The following is a 25,995-nucleotide window of genomic DNA, read 5'->3' as shown; positions in this document are numbered from 1 at the left end:
GTTTGCTATCTAACTGGTTGAGAGCTGTGCAGAGATCTTGTCTTTCATTTTCAAATGATGGGCAGTAGCACAGTAGATGGTCTATAGTTTCTTCGACACCGCAGGCATTGCACTCGGCGCTATCAGCCATTCCAATTAAAAACGTATATGCATTCGTGAATGCGACGCCTAAGCGTAAGCGGCACAGTATTGTTTCCTCATTACGCGGAAGCCCTGGTAATAGTCGCAGTTGCATAGATGGATCGAGGGAATGCAATCGATGTTGAGTGAAATCAGGTGTGTGCCACTTCTCCAATGTCATACGGTGCGCTAGCTTGCCTAAGTGTTGGGCTGCGTCAGTACGCGATAACGGTATAGAAACAAGGGTTGCTCTATCGTGTGCTTTCTGAGCAGCTTCGTCAGCGAGGTCGTTGCCGGAAATACCGCAATGGCCAGGCAGCCACTGAAACACGACGTCGTGCCATTTCGCAATCATGTGATGGTGCATTACTCGTATCGGAGATACGAGTTGTTCACAGGACCCGCGACGAAGAGATGACAGAAGACATTGTAAGGCCGCCTTTGAATCACAGAGCCCGGTTGCCCACCGATTAGCCGGTTGGTTGTTAACATAATAAACGGCACCTCGGAGGGCAACAAGCTCCGAACAGGTCGATGTTGTCAAGTGAGAAATCTTGTATCGGATGCTTAGTGATCGTGATGGTATAACCACTGCCCCGGTGGAGCTGGTCTGGGTGAAAGAGCCATCCGGAAGTGATATACAATAAACGCTCGTGCACTTAGATTGAGGTGAACGTTAAAGGACACCAGGGTGTCACAATTAATCGGGAGTCCGCCACTACGGCGTGCCGCATAATCCAATTGTGATTCTGCCAACAATTCTACCAACACTTCTGCCGCGATGCGATGGCCCATATGAGGCAGTGGCCATGTTCAACCCTCTCATTGGTTATGAACAATGGCACACAAAAACTCGAGCAATCACGTCTCCTGGTGTGTTCCGTGCACTGTACGCAGATAAACACCGGCGGTGTGCGCATAGTGACGTTTAAGACCAACTCACCACTCTCGTATTGAACTAAACGTTGAAGAAATTAAGCATTCGCGTCACCATCATCGCTTATTATAGTCAGTCAAAGCAAACAGCGCAGAGAGTTTCGCTTACATCAATTCATACAGTGCGTGGGACCCGCATAATTCTTTTTTGTAGATAGTGCGTTGTGCAAGAGTCCTCGGTCAGGACTTCATTCATGTCCTTGAATTGTTCCAGGTAACTCTTTCTACGGTGCTTTTTTCATGCGTGATGTCCTTCGGGACAAGCGTCAAGCTACTGACTAGCCTTTTGGGCTCTCATGCATCATGCATGAGCGTCGTAGCCCGGGAAACATCTACCTTTGCATAGGTCTCTGTACACTAAAGGAAACGTCCCCGGCACAATTTCCTCTACGTTTACGAAAGCAAATAGCAAGCTCCCGTGGAGGAGCAGACACGAGGCTAAAAGAAAAAAAAAAAAACACGATTGAATGGTTTGTTTTGTTTTCACTTCGGTTACTGTTTTGCTTTTTAAATTCTCGTTTGCGTGCCAAAAACAACTAAATGGTGAAGCGCGGGTCTACTCCGCTTTGTTTTGTTCCCTTAAAGGTAGCACCCGAGAAGCATAAATAATTTCCGGAACTTTGGCGTCAGAAATTCGCAGGGATCCTGACTCTTCCTTTTATTTCCTTGGTTCTACATGTGTAATGTCATCGTCAACAGCGGTCCATTTTGCATCCACTGCAATACCAAGGCTTCTCCGAGCAATCTTCACCTACTCCAGTCTTGCATCAGCTGACACTATGCTATGCTTTCAAACTTCCTCAATTCGTCACACCACACATTACTATGTCGTCCACGACTGCACTTTCCTTCTCTCGTCACTCGTTCTGCGACTCACCGACAACCGGTTGTCTGCCCTGGGCATTACAGGGCCTACCTTTCAACAAATCCATAAAACAATATTAAATTTTCTACTTTTAATTATTAAATGCACCCTTTCGTGTATCCGTAGATATTCTTGATATTTGCGCATTGTTTCTCGCGAACAGTTTGGAAATATATTTCAGTGTCCCCATTGATGCCAGCTTTAACGGTCGTCTAGAAAATGTGCCAAATGTGCCAAACCAAATCTTTCTTGCTATTACTGGGGGAGGCACCCTGAATCCCACAAAACCCAAAATTTTTTTCACATCCAAGAAAGTTAAAAACCAGGCTATGAAAATATAGTGGTCCTACTGCAATTCATTTACTTTCCGTGCTGCTGTAATGAAACGAGTGGCGCTCCAACTACATTATCGCAACGATCAGCCTGTCATGAGCTGCGGATAATCAGAAAGGATTGGCATCGAGTAAAAGGAATTGATACATTATAGCAGAGTTTCTCTTTATTTCTCGCCATAGAAAGCAGATTCGCGAGAAAAAAGAAGAAAAAGGATGAAAGAAGGAAACTATTAACTGTTACTTGGGTAAATATAATTCAGGGTAGAAATAAATATATAGTATTTGGTTTAGTGAGCTATCATTAACTGAAACCTTGCTGCGCTGTATTAAAGAACGCTACCATAATATTTGTGTCGCAATATCTCGCGCCTAAATATGAATCTCTAGGTAGTAGACTCGGTGTGATAACAATGACATGTTGAGCTTCATGAGGTAAATATAGAGCTCCCATGCATGTAGGCTTAGCGCGTATTTTTAAACCTTTCAGAATTCTGGAAGCACGGAAAGGTAATAATAATAATAATAAAAAAAGAGCAGCTGCTCGCGAAATCTAAGCCGCATCAACGGGCTCTGTTGCTGTGCGCAACCACCTTACAGCAAATCATGCTTTACAAAAAGCAGCAATCGTGGATAATTGGTGAAAAATGCGAATCAACAACAACAGCATCAACAACAAACATGAACAAAAATATCAAGCCTCATTTAGAAATACGAATGAGAACCAGCATTATTATTGTTTCAGAATTCTTGTCGAACGACGTAAAAAAAAAAGAAAAAAGTAGTACCACAGTGTATTAGAATTGGCTCTTTTGCTGTACGCAACTACCTAACAAAGAAGCACGCTTTACAATATCATACTGGGTGAAGGATGATGACAGATGCGAATCTTATAAATGAAATCTCATTTAGAAATACCAACGACTAGCTGCATTGTTATCGTCAGACGATCCTTGTATTTTCACGGAAAAAAAGCGCAGTATATAAAAATAACTGCCGAACTCCATAACTAATGGAATTCCGCGATCACATTAGCAGAACAGTTTCGCCGGCGGCTTAACCGAGCATACTCGTATTACTTACCGAAGAGCTCGCATTTTCTTGATCTATAACTTCTTTCCACCCATAGTATGGCTTATTTCATCATCGCACCTCAGTTCCTGGGAGATGTAAGGGAATTTTGAAAACGTCTATATTTCTTAATAATTCAATGTACAAACGAGGCGTAGAGTTCTATTTTGACCATGTTGTAAGGACTTGTGCACCTATTCGGTAAATGTTGATTTCGTTTTGCTGACAGTCTTTCTTAACAGTAATCAATCAGTGCTACAGGGCAGAATTAAAATTCAAACGTGCGAATGGGAAGAGGAAGAAACGCAGACGGAGTGCTGCGCTTATTTTCTAAATATTCTATTCTTCTACCGCGACAGCGTTAAGGAGCTCGTGTCTCCTTTGAAATGCTTTTTGTTTCATATTCTTTCCTCGTGTTTGCTGAATAATTCTGCGCTGATGTTACTATAGATACGCTATGTCAACTGGTACTGATAAATAGTTTATTCCTAATTATTTAAGAGTTGAGTAGGGTTGAGTAAAGGCGAATAAATATGGGCTCGATGCGTAGCTTGTGAATAATATCCGCGCCTAATAATATCACACCTAGAAGAAAGTATCAGTATTTAACGGATGCGAGAACGGTAATCTGGGGCATATTTCTAATTATAAACATAAAATCTTTAACGCAACTAGCAGGAGACACTCAAGAGGCCGCTAAACGCGTTTTTGTTCCTAAGTTAGAGTTTTAAAACAAACATTTCCGCGATGAACTTTAGCGCAGTGCGTTAACGTTTCTCACTCACTGAAGGCGGAGCTAACCGGGTGATGTGACTGACCACTTCCTTTTTAATGTCGAGACCAAATACTATATTTTAACACAACGTATTTCTTCAGTATTTAGAGATATTATTTCGCGGAGATACTTCAGGTCTATTTCAGAATCTATGCCGAATGACGGTCATAGCAGCAAAGGACATAACAAATTGAGGCCAATCTCGGGAAGCTATCTAAGAGCTTTCTCATTGGCCAGCCGACTACAACAATATTAGAGTTTACGCATCGCAGCGTACCCGCTGTGGTTGCTCAGTGGCTGTGGTGTTGGGCAACTAAGCACGAGGTCGCGGGATCGAATCCCGGCCTCGGCGGCCGCATTTCGATAAGGGCGAAATGCGACAACACCCGCGTGCTTAGATCTATGTGCAATTGGTGAAAATTTCCAAAGGCGCCCACTACGGTGTGCCTCATACCAGGTCATGGTTTTGGCACGTAAAACTACATAATTTAATTATTTATTTTTAACTTTTTACAGCTCACTTACGGTTTGCATCGCTGATACGGGCGTACTCTAAAAGTTTGCCCACGGCCATTCGGCGGAACGCTCGAGTGAACGGTAATGCGCCTGCGCACAACTCTCATGCTGGTAGCAGAATGTAGAACGATTGAGCCAATTGAGCGAAGCGGGAGGATGTGTCTACTTGATTTCTGTGTCCTCTTTATAGTCAAGCTGAGAGCGCGTCGCCGGCGTTTCTGGGAGACGCGCCCGCTAAACCAGCGAAGTCAACGCAGTTCATGTAGCAGCCATCTCAGCGGAGCAGAGTGTAAGCAACGCTCTCCTAAAACTGTCTATTAGGTTGAATCAACATTGCTACTTCAGGGCGCCTGATTTTACGCGCAATTGCAGCGCCAGAATGCTGGGCCGAAGCCATAGAGGTTAGCGTTCGCAAGAGCTGTTTGCGATTGGCCAATCGTGTTTGCTAACAATATTTCCAACACTACTTTTAACTATGTTAACTATGTCTTACCTATATTACAATATTAGTGCTATTATTACCTATTATATGTTGTACGACTGACGGTGGTCGGATACACGTCCCGCCTCGGAGAGAACGGTTTAAATCATAGATCGGAGACCTTAATGAGGTGCGACGTATTTCTCTCACATTTGTCACTAAATCACCGCTGAATATTTTATTTTGTGCCTATTTAATTTTCACCAGGAAGCAGTTCTAACAAGCTAAATTTCGCAAGCTTTTAAGAACACTTCTTTCGTAAAAACGGTTATTTTTCTGAATACGAACATTAGCGCTTCATAGCGTGGGTACAAGATATTTCTTGGTTTATTCAACATGATTAAAATTACGTCAGCTGCTCCTTGTTTTGATACTTCGTTGCATTATTCCTTGTTTGTATAGTTGAATAACATCAACATAAGCATTCCTAGAATACCCTACTGAACCTGCGACTGTCAAGGAACCGCCCCCAGATCGTGCATTCTATCTACAGTTATCCCACGGACCGAATCGCCAAATGTGTCTGCGAAAAAAAAAATGTGTCGTCTTTGAGCGACTACGAATGACGTCACGCAAAAAAAGCGGCGTAGATAATAGCAGCAGCGAATCGCATGCGGTGCGATTCGCTGCTGCTGAGTGACGTCATGCTCGTTAACCGAATAGAGCAGTAAAATTGTCCACTCTGAATACAGCTAGAGTCGAAAAGCCGAATTCGAAGCGCCAGCTTTGGCCCCAAAGGTGTAATACAGTCGAAACGACGTGCAAAACGCCAAGCGCACTCATAAACGAGAAGCAAGGGACGCAGTCGATGGAAGCGGCCTAAGTAATGTGACTCCAGATATTTCGTCAATGCGCATTACGGAAAAGCGCGACAGCTGCACCCTCCATTCCAGGACGCTTTACAACGCAGCCTTTCCGATTTCGTTATGATCTGCCTAGAGGGTGTCATCAGCCAAGATTCGTAATGAACGCCCGTTACTTGACTGCCCCAGTTTTAATGTAGTCCTACAAATGGCCTTGTCATTAGTGCCTGCTTCGAGTCTAGCTTCCGAAAGATACACGGCGACAGCTGGCGACAGAGCCTCGTGCTCTCGGAAGTATTTCTTTTTTTTTTCTGTATCTTTTTATGCTTCCTGCTCCACGCTCGTATACTTAGGGCAAGGTATAAGTGTGTCAATTTATTCTTGTGTGAGATATTATTCTTTTTTCGTATCATTTCTTTCCGTTTACTCTAATGAACAAAATAAAGAGACCGACGGAAAATTACCTTTGGAAGAAATATGGTTAGAGAGGGACATTAAATTACCGCGACATCGATAGCTGCTTTTATTTCAGTGCAAGTATATCTTCTTTTCGTGCATTCCGCCTTTCAAAATTGTAGTAAATTCTAGTGTAGTAAATTTATGAAACATGTTCGAAATAGTTCCGCTTGTGTTCTTGATGTCGGTGCTATAGGAGTGCTAACTAAGAACCTGTGGTTGTGGTAATAGTAGTGGTGTTAGTTTGGCAGAAACCACCGCCCATACCTTTCGCGTTGGGTCAAACTACTACTCACAATGAGTTGGCTAGCTCAAAATTCTTACGTGTGACGTCATAAATATGTGGCGGTGCTGCTATCACATTTCATGTTAGCAAAAAGATAAAGAAAAAAAAAAGGAACGTAGATATAACCATGCGGTATGTACAGCGACAAATACCAGGAATGTCAACGTCATCACCAGTTCCTTGCGCGTATTATGACGGTTTGTTTAGAAACATGCAGCTTGTCTATGTAGATTCAAACACAAAAACTTACGCGCTGAGTTAACAACGCGGGACTTTGAGCATATGCTGTTCCTTTCTTTCTTTTGTTTTTGCAACGGCGACGCTGCCAGATCTCCACCGTGTTGATCGTTTTAACTAGTGCGCTACCTACGCAAGAAAAAGTGCTATGCAAAAAGCCATTCCGAGTCAAATTCTCAGCAAAACAAGGGATGCCTTTCTGACCACAATATCGAGCAGCCAGTGTGATTCCATCCTCGTAGAAGAAACGAAAGTTGTCGTTCGCCCTTAAGAAAGCTCGGAAGCGGGTGCATCTTGCCAAGACAATTCACAGCGTTAGCTCGGAAAGACAGCTATTGATTTCGTTGGCTAGACTAATTAGATAAGCTATTTATTGTTTTCACTGCAACAAAGCACACTCGGGCGCAAAGCTGTGGATATAGACACACACACGAGCGCTGATACGTAACAAGATCCGTCAGGAACGTCTGTAGCTGATCGACATTAAGTCGTTGACGTCCTGCGGCAGCAAAGCATGGTTTATTTCGCTGAACAGCAAGTTCTTCTCTCCGCCATTTTCAATTTTCAGTTCCGTTTTCGTTCCAGAATGCAGTGTAGTCAAGTGGGTTCAGCCTGGTTAACCTCCCTGCCTTTTCCTTATCACTCCTCCTTCTTTCTCGCTCTCTCTCTCTCTCTCTAACATGTCGCGATCGCTCCGCATGATATAAGCACTGAGGTTCTCGCGCCCAAAGTGCTTGGGTATATTTCCTGAAACCTGAACAAGCGCAATGAAGCACGAAGAGCCACGCTTACAGGAGACCCTGGAAAGTGTGAATTAAAGGCGGAAAACTTTAACGAGTGCATAGAAAATATCAGCGTAATACCTCTTGCGACCTTGATAATGGCGCAGTTTACAATAAAGTCACACTATTATGGTAACGTTCACAAAAGAAAGGGTACTTCGCAGATGTATGCAAATTCGAGCAATTCACAGATCAAATACAAGGAAGCAACCAGCAATATGGATTTCTGTCGCCCTTCAGAAGTCCCAGGGTTCTGATTAGCCACAGTCCGAAATCTGCTCAGGATATTTGACATGCTTTACTGCATCCGACACGTTTCCTTTGCTATACACGCGTCCTTACAATGCTTCCCTACATCCGAGCTTATTACCTCTTTTGTGACTACAGTAACCGACGCACGTTCTTGCATTTCCGGTTCCGTCTTCCGCCAGCCCGGTCATACGCTGGCTTCGCGACTGGATGCAGCCTACGTTGCTGGCTGAAATTCGATGTCGGCTGCTGCGACCGGCGCAAGAGACCCAGTGTCGATATGCCTTTAATAGCTTTGCTGTAAATTCACTTTACGAAGCAGATATGGTGTGATGAGGCTCATCTAAGGCACGCAGTCGCATCGTGCCATAACCGCTTTTGAATCGCCCCCAAAAGGCGGTTTTCATCTCTCTAAATACAGCCGCATCCTATACTTCCGAGCACTGTCGCGATACGGTGGCACTTGTTACCACCTTTGTGCATTCTCCTGAATCCCGATCGTTTAGTCCTGAGAAGTGCTTAGCCCGAAGGCTTGGAGTATCTATCCCCGGAAGAAAGGATGGATAAACATGCCAACTACCACTCTTACGCAAAAGCCGTTTTCGCGCGGCAAAGAAAAATACAGCAAACATTTGCGCCCTTGTCGGAACTTAGTTTGTACGATAGTTATTCGAGCCTCTTTTACCATAGATGTGATGAATAGAAAAGAGTAAAAGTCCTAACTTAAAGCCTGGCACAATGTACCTCTTACTTTTGCAGAATAGTGTGTCAGGATGCAGCTCGACTTGCATGCAAATGTCTGGGACGTGAAATGTCTTTGTGGGATCGTTCATCCCAAGGCAACAAATTACTGTGTTTTTTTTTCTTCCTTGTGGAGGTGCGGGGACGAGAAAACCTTTTCGGCTCTCTTGACGAGGCTTCGGACTACAGAAAACTTGTGATATGTCCTGTCTTCTGAGAGGCTTGTATATGAGAAACAACGAAAACGTTAAGGTATCTGGCGCACCAATGATTACGAAAGTATTAATGTTATGACAACTTTCATCAGTCTTTCTCCCGGTATACTGCAACTGCCCTAATTATCAGTTATTCGAAAAGACAGTATTCGAAGAGACACAATCATTGGAGAGCTTTGAATAGTAAATTCTAGAATCGAATTCGTGTCAGTCAGCTAAGACTATGCATTTCGTACTCAAGATTTCGCATATGAGTACACCCTTATTCTTCTTTACTTCTTTATTCTTCTTTAACCTTTCCTTCTTTTTGTTCTTTTCCTTTTTTGTGCGACATGCATCATTTTCCACTGGCAGCGATAATTACGATCCGGTGTGTGTTTGACGCCCAGTTTACTGCATAAGTGAGTAATCAGAGCAGCACGTGGCGCGAGCAATGTTGAGATTCCTAAGCAGCGTGCTGGGAAAGCAGCTTACGCTAATCCTATTCCCGAAGCGACGGCTCTGTGTCCTGTTCTGTACAGCTTCTGCCCAGGCATCACCCTGTCACGTTAAAGAAAAGGTGTATAGGAAGTGTCCCTGAACGTAACGCGTAAATGATTAAACCTCCAGAACAATTAGATCAGTGGAGCTATTCCATTACTCATTCATTTCTTTGAAATTACCTGAAAGTACCATATTTCTTCTACGTGCCTTCTTTTTTCGGAATTGTGCACGAACTTTCTTAATTAACGGCAGGCAAACGCCAACACATTGAGAAGTCCGTTAATCCTTTGGACAATGTGGTACGTTGGCGTCAACTTTTTTTGTGTGTGTACGTGTGTGTGCGTGTGGAGATTTTGGCGCCTACGTGCGAGTCTGCAAGCCTAAATTTTTTAATGCGATGGCATGATGTACCCTATTGCGCGAAATCCGTGGTAGTCGACGGCGTCGTGGAACTACGGTACCAAAAATGGCCGACGGCGCAAAGTGTAAAAGCACGCCAAAGAATGCTCGGATTGACGTCAACTTTCTCATGGAGGTTCCAGTAAACAAATAAAATTAATGACTTTCAAAAGAAAATTTCATCCATTTCGGTCTGCGTGGGAATCGAACCCGTGCTTCCGGGCTGCGAGACGAGTGCTTCCCCGACGCCACCACTGTTCTGGCTGACTGAAGGTGCGCCTAGTGTCTGCGTCATTGCACACGTCACGTCGCAGACATCTAGCGGACTAAAGGTGTGGCTTAGTACGTGCATTATTGGGCACGTGACGGCAAAGCAAATAGGGAGGAGGTGGCGCCACGTGATGGGTGCTTGAAATGAGCGCGTTCATGACGTACCGAGGTCTGCAAATGGTATAATGCTGTCGCATCCCCACATGTAAGCAGTCGTAAGTGTTTATGTAAAATGTTTTTCGGCATTATGTTTCCTTCGGTACCTATAATTACGGGTTAGAGCTTTTTGGTTTATTGTTTGTAAGTTTTGAGTTTCGCTTACGTTCAATTGAAGTGTGCGAACCGATAGTTACATAGAATATCTGCTCAGTATAGTTTGAAGAACCGTGTCATAGAGTATTTCTATTTCTGTTTGGACTTAGCCATTTCTTTGGATTTGAGTTTATTTAACCGAAAAACATTCGCTACTTTGCGAAAACTCAGTGGCTATGGTGTTAGGCTGCTGAGCACGAGGTCGCGGGATCGAATCCCGGCCGCATTTTGAAGGGGACGAAATGCGAAAACACCCATGTACATAGATTTAGGTGCACGTTAAAGAAGCCCAGGCGGTCGAAATTTCCGGAGTCCCCCACTACGGCGTGCCTCATAATCAGAAACTGGTTTTGGCACGTAAAACCCCATAGTTTCTTTTTTACGTTGCGAAAAGCACTTTCTTAATATGCAAACATACTTTTGGAGTGCCTATTTGAATAATTGTTCGCATTTTTCTTAAGGTGTCATTGCTTTCACATTACCGTGATGCACGGCTACGTCGAATGTGTCTAACAAATGCTTAATAAAACAAGCTTTATATTAGTGAGTGTTGCTTGCTTAATGTCGCTCAACTGCGACCTGGCGATGTCACACTCTTTTTTTTATAAATTCATGTTTGTCGGCAAAAGGTTATTAGGTAATCTTGATCTTCTCACTCCATTTCCTGCTCGCAGCCTTCCTTAAGGCTAGCGGTACTGTTTAAATAAATAAATAAATAAATAAATAAATAAATAAATAAATAAATAAATAAATAAATAAATAAATAAATAAATAAATAAATAAATAAATAAATAAAAGATAAATAAGCGAACTGAACAGCTTTGTATATTCCCTGAAGTGGGGTAAACAGCGGAGAACATTTACTAAGCTTGGGCGGTGCTACTCTTGCCATTGCTTTGACCTTAGGCAATTTCCTTTATCTGAAATGTACGCGGAGAAATGAAACAACTACTACTCTTAAGATAGGCGCTTGCCTTTTCATTTGTAAGCGTCGCACGCGAATAAGACAACACTGCGCTTCCGCATTAAGCACCAGCAGAGTGGCAGCTAATGCTTCTAGTTCTCACCATGTACTTTGGTAACAAAGGCTGATTTACAACTAAAACATGTCCACAGCTGCATTTCATGGTGGGCACCCTCCCCCTCTCCCAAAAGGAAGCTTTAGCACAAAGGCTTACCAAGCCGCTTGCCAAATATCATGACGGCATGCCAAATACCATGCCGTCATTGTTGTCCCAAGGACCACGCCTCCTGACCAAGAAGGAACTTTCGCAGTGTAGCGGAGGGGGGCAGTGGAGGTAAAGCTGTTGAATGTTTTACTAATGTGTGTATGTGGTCGAGAGTGTTCTGGTTGGAAAATAATTTTCTCGCACATGCGCGAACCATTTTGCAAAATGATCCATTGCCTCACGAGCACTTGCTCGACGCCGTCCTTAAAGATTATCGTTATTCAGTGCTGGATTATGCCACGCTGCGCCCGAGGACTCAGTGATTTGGTCTTTTGGTGAATCTACTTTAAACCTAGAAGTACAAGACGGCGTACACGGCATGGACGACGCCATGAAACACATCTTCATCATTTTTAATGCATAGCGAATTCAAATGCGGGCAGAAGTGACTTAAAGGTGGCCTACAAAAGACACAGGTCGCATGGATGTGATGTCAGGTATGGTCCCTACGACATTGTATACATTCGTGTGTCTTTCTGTTTAAAAAAGGTGTAAGCAGACTGCGTTGTAGCTGTGATAGAGGACGTGAATTATAAACGCCACTTTGCTTCCAAGGTTACCAGCACATACCAATAGTACAATGCAGAACCTTTTGACTGCTTACGACGAACTGCAAATTAAATAGAACAATTTTGCGAGTTTAAATGTGGCTCACCTATCGCGAAGGCTCATTGGCCATGGTGTCGTGCTCCAAACCACGAGGTGACAGGTTCGACCCCATAGTAAGCACAATCTTACGTACGTATAAAACAAAACTGTTCGTGTATATCGCGCCACGTGCATGTTAAAAAGGGCCCAGATGGACAAAATTTACTCTGAGTCCCCCTAGTAGTCTCTCAAACAGAATGTGTGTTTCGGTGGGACGGTAAACACCACCTAACCGTCCTGCAGTGCAATACTGAATTGTGGTGCGTCTTCCGGCAAGTAGCTATTAGTCGGGGCTGTTACACGGGAGAGTATAGATCCTGACGTCTTTTCCATATTTTTTATCCAATGACGTTCATAGAGTCACGTCGCCTATTCTCGTATGTTTATTTTCTGCACAAGGAACGAGAGCCAGCGGCCACCGCCGTCTTCTCTGTTTAGAAACTATTGATCATCCCGTGAACGTGGAAAGCTATCCCGAACGTTGCTTTGAATGCAAATATGTCTGTGCTAATATTCCATATGAGAAAACGGGTACACCTTAAACAGTTGCCATGGCTTTGCAAAACTGGTCAAAATTTGCATACATGAGCGATCACAGTCACCGTGACTCATTGCTTCCCACGCGTTCCGATTCGGTGTACTTCAATATCCTCACTAAATCCACTGCATCTAGGCTGCTGAATGGTGCTGCAACATTCTACGTATTGGAGCGCATAGTGTGATGGCAGTCGCGTTGCGTGCTTGACATTCGATAGTTTCAGGGAAACGGAGGAGTGTCGCGTACCGTGTGACAACATATCAGTCGCAGTACTTGTCTTACTGGCGCGCAGCCAAGCTGCTTTTGTTTGTTGTCGTCTAAGAGTCACAAACCACTGTCGGGGCTGCAGTCGGTTCTGCTCAGGGCTGCAGTAATGATGCGGCACGTGGATCATGCATCATTAGTGTGCGCCGTTAACGCGAACCGAGCGCCGCTGGCCTATATTCCACGAAAAAAAAAAGAAAAAGCGTCACGCAATTAAAGACCCCACCAATTGCGCGCCTGCATTTTTGGCAAGATGACCAGTCTACGGGGCGTTACAGACTAATGCCATTATCGTTCTTCCCTCTTGCATGTAGCTCGACACAATTCCCTCGTCACTATTATTCTGCAGTTCCAATCGGCGTAATGCCCGTAATCAAGAATGAAGACTGGCAAAAAATAAATGCTTTTCATATGCATAACAAGAATGCATTGAGATCATGCGTGTTGCGCGCTACGATAGTGCGGCCGGTGTTTCCAAGGTCCAGAGGTCTCAACGAAACTATGAATATTTTTGTTGTATATATGTGTGGGGGGTGGATGTATGGGCCGTTTTTGTGTTTACGTGATCACTGCTTATGCCATAATTATTTCCCAGCACGAGGAGTGGTATGCCAGGCTCTTAGCGAAGCTAACATATTCAGCTTGTCATTAAAGTCTGTATTTTTCTCTGTATACTGAGCACGGTAAGGAGTTAAGAAATGAACCTATCGTGTTCGTTCGTACTGCGCGCTTTGACTCGGGGAGGTGTCTGTAGGTGCGAGGTGTCTTGTAGTCCTGTATAAAAAAATAATGCTGTTTTACGTGCCAAAACCACTTTCTGATTATGAGGCACACCGTAGTGAAGGACTCCGGAAATTTCGACCACCTGGGGTTCCTTAACGTGCACCTAAATCTAAGTACACGGGTGTTTTCGCCCCCACCGAAATGCGGCTGCCGTGGCCGGGATTCGATCCCGCGACCTCGTGCTCAGCAGCCCAACACCAAAACCACTGAGAAAACACGGCGGGTGTAATCCTGTATAACACCGGCGTTCTTGTTCTGCCCCTCGGCTCATCCGCGTTTATTTGTGCGCTAGAACGATGTTTCAGAATGTAATCTTGCATGGGATTGATATGAAAATGTCTATTGTCCGCGTGTCCGTTCCAACCATTACGTCATGGCCACTTCGCGGAAGCGTACAGGTAATCTTTTAATAAGGGGTTCACAAACACCGACCACTTTTTTCTTAGGATATTCTCGTGCACTGCTGTAGGCATGGAAGAAGAAAAAAAAAAGGTCTTTCCGTCATATGGTAATAGGGGCATGTTAAAGAGCTGCGTGTCGTTAAAATTTCTCCAGATCTCTTGATTAGTCAGCATTTATTTGCTTCTGTATTGCTGTAGGACGCCAAACCTTACGGATGTATGTGCTGTTTTGTTTTGTTTCTTTCCCGGATTAGAAGACTTCTGGCAAGTATCATACGAATTACCCTTCCATCTTTTCGGTGTAGCGGCAAGCCGCCGTGGCATGTTTTGTAAAAGGGAAGAAAGAAAAGAAAAGCATTGACGATGACAGCGATCGCACGCACAAATTGCTAGACGGATAGACGGATAGTGACCATAACGGAACCAGGTAGAAAGCGCTGTGGATAACATCAGTTTGTATTATACGAAGCATTTCCTTCGCTAAAGTTGTTCGTAAACACTGACCAACTGTGATAGAGGACACCTTATTGCCGAAGACGACCTTCCAACGACTAACAGTTCTTACGAACGAAAAGCTTTGCGCGGTCGGACCATGCTTCAATGCATCGTTTTTCTTCCCACGGGTCATAGCGTGAGAACTGAAGCGGGCCAATCGTGAAAGCCAACCTTATATTACGCAAAGTTACCGACCAACAACAAGCTTTTTGTGAATCCGAACCGCCGCTCTTCTTCCCCTCACTTCCCATAAACTCACAGGTAGTGTTGTTGATCCTTCTTGTTTTATCTCTAGCCACCGACCGAAACAAACCCGTATTAAGGTAGACTATCAGAATGCTACGAGCATTCATCCTCCGGCAGCTCGTCCGAGTAGCCCACGTCCAGCGAACGTCCCGAAAGAGCATCGGCCCGAAAGTGCGTTAAAAACGAGGACCGGCACTTACCATGCTGAAGCCGTGCCGTGCCGATAAGCGGTCGCCCTATTCCTCCTCGGTGAAAGCGTGCGGGGGCGGCGGCGGAAACAACGGGGGCGAAGGCTGTTTTGTCGGCGGTGGGAGCGGCACGAGTAGCGCGGCGAGCGGACCACCAGTCCTCCATACGGCCGCTGTCAGCGCGGCCGAGACACACTCTGTGCGCGAGCGCGCAAAGCCGCCGCTCCCACGTCTCTCCCCAAGCGGGAGCGCGAAGGAGAGCCACGTGGGGAAAGGACGGGGAAACGCGGGAAGGGAGGGCGAGGGAGGCGGGGGCGCGGCTGGCGCGCCGGGTGCGCGGGCCGATCGCCCGCCGCGGGACGCTCAGTGTTTGGCGCGCTGGCGGCCGGAAAAGAATGTGCGCTCCACCAGAGGAGCGCGCTTTTCTACGCGCTCCTGCCGCCGGCTAGAGCGAGGGACTCTGCGCGGGCGCTGGACCCTTTTGCTGCGGGGGTCCAATTTTCGTGCCGCCGTGTGAGCTTTGCTCTAAGATAAACGAGAACAAAGGGGGTTAACCCAGGGGCCCGATTTTTTATTAATCGTATCATGAGAAGCGAACAAACGAAGACGCCAAGGACAACATATGGGAAATTACATGTACTTATTAATCGAATTAAAGAAATGATAAATGATAAACGTAATGTGCGGGATCGTTCACGACCTGCGGCAAGTTGTTTTTTCATCCACTTTCATTGCCATTCATTTATCATTTATTGAATTCAATTAGTAAGTACCAGTAATTTCCCCCATCTTGTCCTTGGCATTTTTGTTTGTTGGCTTCTCATGCTTCGATTTAAAAGGGGTTTTAGAAAGTGTACTGCCACCATATAAATGATTATGGTTGCTCTTTTATCTATGTTTAATGTGATATTCGTAATAACGTCATCTGAAGGCGGTAAGTGACAGCCTGCCCTTAAGAAAAAGAAAGGATAACAGGGGAAAACATGAGTAACGAGAGCCACATTGCACGTGAAAATTCTCATAGCTTCACTCCCCGCGCGCTACAAATCATGTCGGCGAGTTCTGACTCACAGATTCGATAGTAAAAAAAAAAAAAGTGAATAAACTCTGGTGTTTCACGTGTCACAGCTACGATCTGATATGAAGTGCGCTCTAGTGGAAGGCTGAAATAATTTTGCTACATGGTCTTCTTTAACGTGCACCCAGTGATGGTGTGGCAAACATTGTTGGTCTCCTGGTTAGTAGTTCTTGGATAATTAAAAAGGCTCCAAACCATTAATTATTTAGACTATCGGTGAAATAAATTTAGGTTGGTTTTATCATTTTGCTTTGACCTCGAGTTGAGCTGTTCCTTGAAACGGGGCGTCCTTTGCCTAGCCCTACACGGTTGTGCCCTGCACGAGACGGGCTTGTAGATAAGCAGCATGGACCCACAGATTATTGCTAAAGAGCCCAAACGTAGTTTGCGCAGCAAAATTAAGAAATAATGACATAAGCGTGTTCTAATTATAATGTTGGCTCACAGGTATCGCTAAAACACACAGGTCTCTTGACAGAATAACGCGTATTATTGATCGACTTCTTTGATTACACAATGGTGACATGTTGTGTGTGACTATTGTCTTATGTGTCACTAGATGTTCGGGCTTATATGAGGCAGGAAATTTTGACCAGCAAGTTAGTGCCAGCGAACCTACCTCCGTCCTGCGTAAAAAAACAATAAATCACGAATAGAACCTGTACATGCAATGTCGGCCCATAAGTAATTCCAAAGCCCGCATACTTCTCAATGGTTTAGCGCATACTATTCAACGGCTTCCTTGAACTCTAAAAATTTATTATGTTCAGGCTACCCCATTCTTGTGGCACTGGGTACGTAACACTGGGTACGTAACACTGGGTATATAGCCAATTCTTGGAGAGTTTTATATAACGGTACGTGTCGTTGTGACACTACGGATATAGAAGCCTGAAACATATTTAAAGAAGTGTTGTTGTGCCTCACTCTAAGCCCTCATTTGACCACGAGTCCTCGTTCGGCAAGCCTCATACATCGCCGTCCTCATGAAATCACTGCGTAGATACCTCACACTGTGAATCCGCCTGAATTTGCGCTCGCACTTTGGCGTATATCTTGTGAACGGTGTGACGCAAAACCCGAACATGAGATAAGATGAATGCTGGGATATGTACGGTGCATAAAAAAATAAACATTTCACGAGGTAACACGTTGCACGGGATGAACATAAACACAGCTGTATGCGTCACATTTAGTGCTGTAGGATATACTTAATTGTTTCGCCCAGGCTCCAACGTGTGCATTCGATCTGCATAAATATTAGCTTGCTGAAGCCTTTCGTCGGCCCACTGAGCAACGGCGCCAGCCAAATAGCGTTTCCTGTCGCAGAAAAGCTCTCCGAAAATGCACCGACAACGCCTTTTTGTTTCGCTAACCGAATTTATTATAAGTGATGACTGTGTACTGTGCTCGGCTTCTTTAGAGAGAGTTGACAGATTTAATCTTGGCCTACATCCGCGCTTTTGGAAAACGAATTTTCGCCATGGTCAGTGCATTTCGATGGAGTGGAAGTGCGAAAATTTCTCATATAATTAATATTGGCCGAAAAAAGTGTTCAGAGTTATTTCGCAAAAATCCGTTGTGGGGCCTTCTGTAATTTCACAGTGCATAATTTCAGAGACAAAACAAACTGGACAATTGCTAACTTACAGAAAACAAAATTCCTGGACACTGGCCTGCACCGAAGCCCGCACGAGCGGCCATAAAGGAGCTGCTGTGTTACATAAACCATACCCAACCGTTCCTGGGTGACACTACACACTATGTTGTAAGCGAGCCGGTTGTCGGTGAAGAACAACGTTTATTGCCGGTGGGACGGTGGTATGTATAGGAACAGGAGCGTGACGCCACAGGTCACGATGCCGTGTCGCTGGCAGCTCTGCCACATTTGTGACGATGAATGCCTGTGCACGTGACACTGACATTGTGCGGCCATCTTGCGCCTAGACAGACTGCGTCAAAGCGCCTAAACAGATAGTCTTTTACTGGACTACCTTCCCTTCATTGCTTCTAATTCTATTCTTTCTTTCACCTAGTGTACGCCTCTTCACCTTTTCCGTAAGGGCTGGTAAAGGGTAGCCAACCGGAGATAAAGTCTGGTTGTATCACCGACACGCGTACCGCATTTTGACGCAAGAATCCCTTAAGAAGAGCAACAAAAACGAAAATCGCAAGGTTCTTCTGGATTGTGAACGTTATTAAGGACGCTGATCACTGACCCTAACTTTCCAACCCGAACCGGGACATCTACGTGTAGAGACTCTACCCCTGATCTTATCTTCGTCAAGAACGTGACTGAGGCCAAATGTAATAACTTGGCTGAGAACCTTGGTAGTGACCACTATATTTGTGAGGCCCGGCTTCCTATTGTGGGTGAAAAAACAGCGCGAATTCTCGTACACGGACCGGGATAAATTCTGCAAGCTTCGGGAGGAGAGGCCTCCCTCAGATTCCCGACCTACCATCGAGCATTGGATGGTTCAGGTCCAAGAGGACGTTCGGCGTGCATCCTCTAAGGTCTGCACCGACATTCCTGTTGAGAAAATGAATAGCAGGATTGCCCATCCGTTAGAGGCCAAACAGTCCATTCTGAACAGATGGAAGTGTCAACGACTTAATCGTAGGCTACGCAAAAAGATATCTGAGATTAACAAACACATTGAGGAGCATTGTGTAACCCTCTCTAAACAGCAGTGGGACGAGGTTTCCAATTCGATAGACGGCCAAATGCGCTATGGTAAAACTTGGAGCTTCCTTAAGCATCTGCTTAACGAGACCAATGCGAAGTCTAATCAGAGGCATGTAATTGGTAGAACCATACATGAGGCCGCACGAATGACCTCTGAGGACGAATTAATCCGCACGCTTGCTAACAAATATCTCCCAGTCGGCTCAGGGCGGTCTCCTGTACATCTCGATTACCAGGGCCAGGCCAATTCCTACCTGGATGCAGAGTTTGGCGTTGAGGAGATTCGTAGGGTTCTGCATGAACTCAATGGTAGATCCGCACCAGGGCCGGATGGCATCTCCAACAGGGCGTTGCGAAATCTGGATGAAAATTCAACCACATACCTCACAGAGGACATTAACTAAATTTGGAGGAATGGAACCGTCCCATTCCCTTGGAAGAATGCTCTCGCAGTACTCATCCACAAACCTGGCAAAACACCTAGGGTAGACAACTTGAGGCCCATCTCGCTTACATCCTGTGTGGGTAACGTAGCGGAGCACGCAGTCCTGAGTCGACTCTCCCGGTTCCTGGAGAATAACGACATTTACCCCCATAGTATGATAGGATTCAGACCAGGCCTATCCACACAGGATATCATGAAGCTGATTAAGCATCAAATCATAGACAACGACTCTAGCGACACTCGAGCCGTTTTGGGACTTGATCTTGAGAAGGCCTTCGACAGCGTTCTACATTTGCATATCCTAGCCCCGATATCTCGGCTCAATTTGGGTGAGAGATTTTATAACTATGTTAGATCGTTCCTCTCGGATAGGAAGGCTACCCTACGGGTGGCCGATCTCGAATCACAACTGCTGGAACTTGGCGAGAGGGGCACCCCACAGGGGTCCGTTATTTCCCCCTGTTTATTCAATATAGCCATGGTCGACCTAAGCAGAAAGCTTCTCGAGATTGAAGGCATCAAACACAACACTATAGATGCTGACGATATAACTACATGGTGCACAGGAGGCAATGACGGTCAGGTTGAGGGAGCCTTACAGGAGGCCATAGACACTATCGAAACATATCTCGAATCCACCGGTCTCAGATGCTCCCCCTTGAAGTCGGAACTTTTGCTGTATAGTCCCAAGAAACGCGGTCCAAGGCCCAAGGGGTGGACATCGTTAGAAGACAAAGACATTTACCTATATACAAGAAATGGTTGCCGTATACCCAGAGTCGATTCAATCAAGGTCTTGGGCATGATCGTTGAGTCAGGGAGTACAAATGGCAAGACTGTACGCAAGCTAATTGCTAAAACTGAATATGCTGTTCGTTTGGTTCGGAAGGTATCAAATCGGCATCATGGACTCAAGGAAGATATCCTCATTCGACGAATGCATGCCTTCGTTCTGTGCCACTTTAGATACGTGGCAGCCGTGCATCGATGGAAACGGGCAGATCGGAATAAATTGAATGCACAGCTTAAGAAGATTACCAAGCAGGTTCTCGGGTTACCCGTATACACTTGTACAGAGCGCTTAATGCAGCTTGGAATTCATAACACTCTTGAAGAGATTGCAGAGGCCCAGGAGCGCGCACAGCTAACTCGCCTCACAACAACGAAGGCAGGGAGATCCATCTTGCAGGAACTCGGGTATCAACCCGGTAGAGTAGCGGAGGAGTTCTCTGACGTTCCTCCGTCGATTCGTGAGAACATTACGGTCGCGCCAATACCTAGGAACATGCACCCCGATCATAATCGCGGTAGATGGAGGGCAAGGGCGGCCAACCTCCTTAGGCAAATACACAGTGATCAGCGTCAGGTCAGCTTTCTGGATGCCGCTTTTTGCAAGGGACATCGGGCGTTCAACATCGTAACTGTTGATGGTCGGCAAGGAATCACCAATGCTGCCTCGGTTCGGACGAGGGACTCCGAAATAGCTGAACAAATCGCTATTGTTCAGCTATAGTGATTCAATATCTGCAGTTGGAGCATTCGAAGAAGGCACCGTATCCAAACAGGCCCTCAGACATATTGGGGGCAAGGCAATCACGCACCACTTCATTTATTGGTTTCCCGCACATCAGAGACAGATAAAGGAGGCTCCTCCCAACCTCAACGAGTCGGCTCACGGGGCTGCGCGTGAGTTTGTCCACCGCGCTACCCTCGACCACTCAGAAGCCGACTTCTCAGAAAACAGGGACACGCCCTCCACCTACAACGAGATTACTAAACTACTATCTCAGCCGTAAAACCTACTTTGTTCCTCATCCGCGCCTCAATAGAGCTCAAGCATTAACGCTCCGTCTACTACAAACGAATACCTATCCCAATCCGTCGCTCTTGCATAATATCTATCCGGATACTTACACCAATGCTACCTGCCACGATTGTAGAGAAATAGCCACGTTAAACCACATGCTCTGGTGGTGTGCCCGGTCACGCTCTATCATCGCTAACAGCTCGGCCAGAGGAGAGGCGGTTCTCCGCAGCCCTCTTCTGGCTGACCAACTCTGGGCTGTTCAGCAGGCCCACGATGTGGCCGAGAGGCTCGGCTTTATGGTTCCCACGTGGGAGCGGCCCGCTTCGTGAAGACTCACGATATGCAGGACTTCATTAAAGTTTTACCATACCATACCATGCCATACCAAGTCACGCCCGTATGAAAGAACATGCAGTATTGAACGCCTGTATTCGAACTAAGAGCAGCGGAACTTCTCCCGTGTTGTGAAGAAATCCTCCCACGGCAAGCTCATTCATTCGCGACTGCAGCTTAACATAGCAGAGACACTGAGGGCGGCAGCCGTGTACCGTCCCGGACGATTGCCATTATAGAAGGGAGCACTGCATCGCGGGTAGCGCTATACAAAAACGATCTATATGTATATATATACACACGAATCGTTAAAATTGGCGACGACAGGAGCTAAAGGTAAGGAAAGCAGGAAACAACTAAAGAAAGCGCAGCGGCTCTGACGCAAACGACAAGCTCGAGAGGGAGAACGCGCTCTAAGAAAGCATCGAAAACACGCGCAACACCTCGTGTGCTGCAGTCCGCAGTTTTCCGCGCCTACGCTGTGCGGCATGGCCCCATTAACTACCCATTTGTAAGACGCCAGATGCAGGTCGCGAGCCAATTAGCGACACTGGGGTGCGTTAACCGGGCGGCAACGCCTCTCTCGGCTATGACCGGCAGGCGGGTTTATATTTCGCTTCGTCTTCGATCGCACCGAGCCGCCTTCGGAGTCACCGCGAAACTCGCATGGGAGGCTGCATACTTGGTTGCCTCTCTACAAACGCGAAGGCGCGCGGTAAGAAGTGGTAGGGTTACTATCGTAACAGGTCGACGCATGGCTTTCGGGGTAGAGAACATGATCGAAAGCGCCCTAAGTGAGGTGTTATCTGTATACGCCTGCCTTATCTGCATTGGGCCTCTTCTTAAACGCCGGAGCACGGGAGTGAGAAATATCAGTGGGGATTTAGCGGTAAATGCGAGAGAAATGCGTTAACATTACGTCGCAACTCTTTGAAGTCCCGGATCCGTGATTTAAACCGCGTTCGCCAGATTGCAAAGTTTTGTTGAGGCGCTAACTCGACACAGGCCATGTGTCTTCGAGGAGGGATGCGCAACAGACGTTGGTTACCTTTACCTCGTGACCAGCTTCATGCACTTCACCTACACGTTTTTTTTTATACTTCGACACATTTAATGCTGACGCATTACAAAAATAAAGTAGGCACGTTTCGACGAGTTGTTCGACTGCTCAGCTTGGGGCGCTACAACGATCCTCGCAATGCGTTTGCATAGTGTCAGTATGTATGCGCTATTTCGCGCCGGCGTGCCTCCTGAACTTCAGCTTCAGGGAAAGACTGCGCTTACCGAACGGCGAGTGATGTCTTCAGCAAACGCATTTGGCAACTCGAGTCGTAAGCGTTCCGTAGCTTGATGGGATACTGAGGAAGAAAAGAAAAAAAATAGTTTGTTTGAGCTGTATTAGCGAATTGCCCTCCTGCAATTACAAAATTAGGCGCCACTTTTACCGTGAGAAGGAGGCACGATAACCCAAAAACGCGCAATAGCGACGCCACCTCAAAGTTCTCGCAGCAGCATCGCCGCGACGTCATAGAGTTTGCCGGCATCTGCTCTGGCCTAGCGAATTTTTTATCAGTAATAATGGGCTCCCTGAAAGAGCCAGAAACAGAAATCAAGTTTCGAGAATGCTTATAGAGCCACAACAGCCTAAGTATAAAAAATAAAAAAAAGATAAATAAAGGAGAAATAAATATAGAATATATGACGCCGCGCTCGCGTTCCAGCAATGAGGTTTCGTCGCGAAACCAGAAATGGAATGGCGTCCTCCATAAACTGTCCTAACAATAAATCGATTGCAGGGAAGTTAACGAAAATAGACTTTTTAAGGTACGCCTTGTCCATCTTAACTAATTTAATGTTTCTATTTAGTGTCCCATTTAAGTTCAAGGAGTTCCCTTACTGATTTCGTTTCCTTTTTCTTTTCTTATATTCTTCAGCATCTCATTAACTGCATGGTCGCTTTGTGTGCTATACATTCGGTATAATCGGGACAATACATGTACCCTGACATATGTCACTAATTAAGTGCTTGTATTTTTTAATAAAGTCCACATGTGTCAGCTGCTTTGCCACGGAGGCAGCGGTATGCATACATTGCAGCCGAACAATGCAGCCATACACTTTTGCGACGCATAGCGCGCTATACTTGGCGTGTGGTTAATGTCGCCGCTAATCACTGCACATCTTCGTTAGTCGCACTATCGCACTGTCAGCGTTACAAGGTAATCATAACCAGCATTTTTGAACTAAGAACAACCAACGATTTCTGCCTAAGACGTGGTTGCATTGAGACAATAGTAACTTTCATGAAGGATCTAATTGCGCTTGGGCGTCATATTCAAGACGCTACAAGGTTACCGAATGTCTTGGGATATGTGAATATACGTACGCTCAATCACACGAATCCTACGATATTGTGTTGGCCACCAGTGCAATTAATGAGTAGCCGTAGCTGCAAACAGCAACACTGTCTACTTCGCCGTTAGCCTCTGCTGGAGTGCACTGACCACAATAACTCAGGGTTCACAGGATGTAAATTCGTTATTGATAACCGTGCTTTTCCAGCAATTTCTGCGCAATTAGCATGAGGCAGTCATAAGTAAATTTAACGCGCTGGCTGAAGAGCATTATATGAGTGAAAACGTTGTGATAAGTTGGGAGTCACTGAAGTTAAGAAAAAGAAAGTGAATTTGGTTTCTTGTGAACTTCATGTGGCCTGAAACGCGTACTAGTTTTCTAGCTGCTACTGCTTCCCCCAGACACTTGTTTGTGGGAGAAACCTTACATGCAAACTAGGGGGGCCGCGTGACATAACTTTCATCAGGTTGCAGGCATGCATAATGATCATTTTATTCCGCCACAGAAAGAATGGCGCTTCAAAGGAAGAACCACACACCACAAACTATACTGCGTTTGTGTGATTCCTCCCTTGTGTCCCGTCTTGAAACGCTGTTCTTCCTGTCATAATGAACCAACTAGCCCGCCAGTCAATCGTTGCAAGTTTCATTCCCCCGTCGCAACTTTCGATTACGATTTAACACTCATATTTTTCTTATGCGAAAGCGGCAAATGGTCCGTTGAGCGAAAAAGTCGGCGTCAGTCATCTGTCGCAGCGAAACGGCACCTAATCTCGCGATGTCATTGGCTGTGAAATTATGTCACGTGTGCGCCTCGACTGAGTTCCCACTGGATGCGACGCCACGTCACTAGCACGACTCAACGCAGCAGAGTGGGCGAAAGGGAACACCTGCTGCGGCGCTACCGCGCCATGTGTTGCGTGAGAAGAGAGGCAATCGCCGTGACGCCAAGTCATCCTCCCTCTCGCTCTCACAAGCCGTCGCGCGGTGCGTATCTCTCTCTCTCCCTCTCTCTCTCTCACCCACTGGGCTTAGCTGCTGCGTCTGCGTGCGGGCATTGGTGGCCGCTGCTGCTTCTTCGGTCGTCGTCGCGAAGGATGTCTGCGGCATGTGGCGTTAGCACCGCAGGCTGCTTCTGCTTTGTGGATCGGGCAGCACGTACCGCTATGGCACATAACTCGCAGTGCAAAACTCGAAGGACCGCTCGGCGGCGTTCAACTGAGCGTTAATGCTTCCGAATTCTAAACTCATAAGAACTGCTTACGTGTCCTCGGATGATTTCTTTTTCAGCCTCCACATTCATTAAAACAGCCCTCGGTCACAAAGAGCGTCCATTCGTAAATTCTACTTCACCTTACCTCATGGAAGTTACTCTGCCTTCAAGGTGTCTCCGCCAACGCGCACCTTCCACGTAAGAGGAACTGACCATTGTGCATCCGGCTGTTACTTAGCTTCCCCCTGCGCACTTCGCTTAGTGGAAGTAAAAGTAGGAGCAATAAGGCTGCGCTCAATCTGCGTTCTCTCCGTTTCTATGTCGCCTTTTCCGCGCTAGCAAAAAAAGAAAAGAAAAAGAGAACAGTTCAGGTGGCTGCTGCGTAGGTGGCTGAATAAAAAAAGATGAAAAAAGCTTTGTACAGAGCGCAAACATCAGAGGAAGCTGCGATGACAATGCCCAGTCCGGAAATTGTATCTCCGCCACTGAGTTTCTGCTCCGGCACTTCTTTCCATGGCTATGGTATGGGCACTTTGCCGTCGTGCCTCCTCCGCCATTCTCCGTCGCACCCAGGCGCGTCCGACGAGTCACGAGGTGCCCAGGATACTTAAGTGGCCACACTGAATGGTGAAATTATCTTCTTTCTACAGGCTCTGTTCGTCCCGTTGCCTTTCGTACTGTCTGATTCCTTCGCTCCAATGACAGCTAACAGAGGCGCTCCACAGCTGTCGCTGGTTCCGCGCTTCCCGACTGACGGCTTTAACGCAAATGAGGCTAATAAGCTCGAGCGACGCCGTCGTCGCGTTTCCCCGTTGTACCTTAATAAGACAGCGCGACAACGGGAGAGAGACACACGTAAGTCTGGTCCTTTTGGTGCCGCCGAAGGCGCTCCCATGCGTGTCTTGCCTTGGAATCGATTCGCACTCTAGGTTCTGCTATGCTACACCTTCGGAAC

General features: G+C 46.1%; 1 protein-coding gene across 1 annotated transcript in view; it reads right to left on the bottom strand.

Annotated features, from left to right (window-relative positions):
• The window catches only part of LOC142579413 (guanylate cyclase soluble subunit beta-1-like), a 211,856-nt gene extending 196,555 nt beyond the window's left edge, over window positions 1-15,301 (bottom strand). Inside the window, exon 1 of the mRNA XM_075689567.1 lies at window positions 15,134-15,301. Coding sequence (XP_075545682.1) covers window positions 15,134-15,136 — 3 coding nt within the window. The 5' untranslated portion in view covers window positions 15,137-15,301. The remainder of the gene's footprint in view (window positions 1-15,133) is intronic.
• Between the last annotated feature and the right edge of the window lie 10,694 nt (window positions 15,302-25,995).

Source organism: Dermacentor variabilis, chromosome 4 (assembly GCF_050947875.1).
Source record: "Dermacentor variabilis isolate Ectoservices chromosome 4, ASM5094787v1, whole genome shotgun sequence".
Taxonomy (NCBI): domain Eukaryota; kingdom Metazoa; phylum Arthropoda; class Arachnida; order Ixodida; family Ixodidae; genus Dermacentor; species Dermacentor variabilis.
The sequence above is the reverse complement of the archived record's forward strand: the minus strand, read 5'-3'. Positions and strand labels throughout refer to the sequence as shown.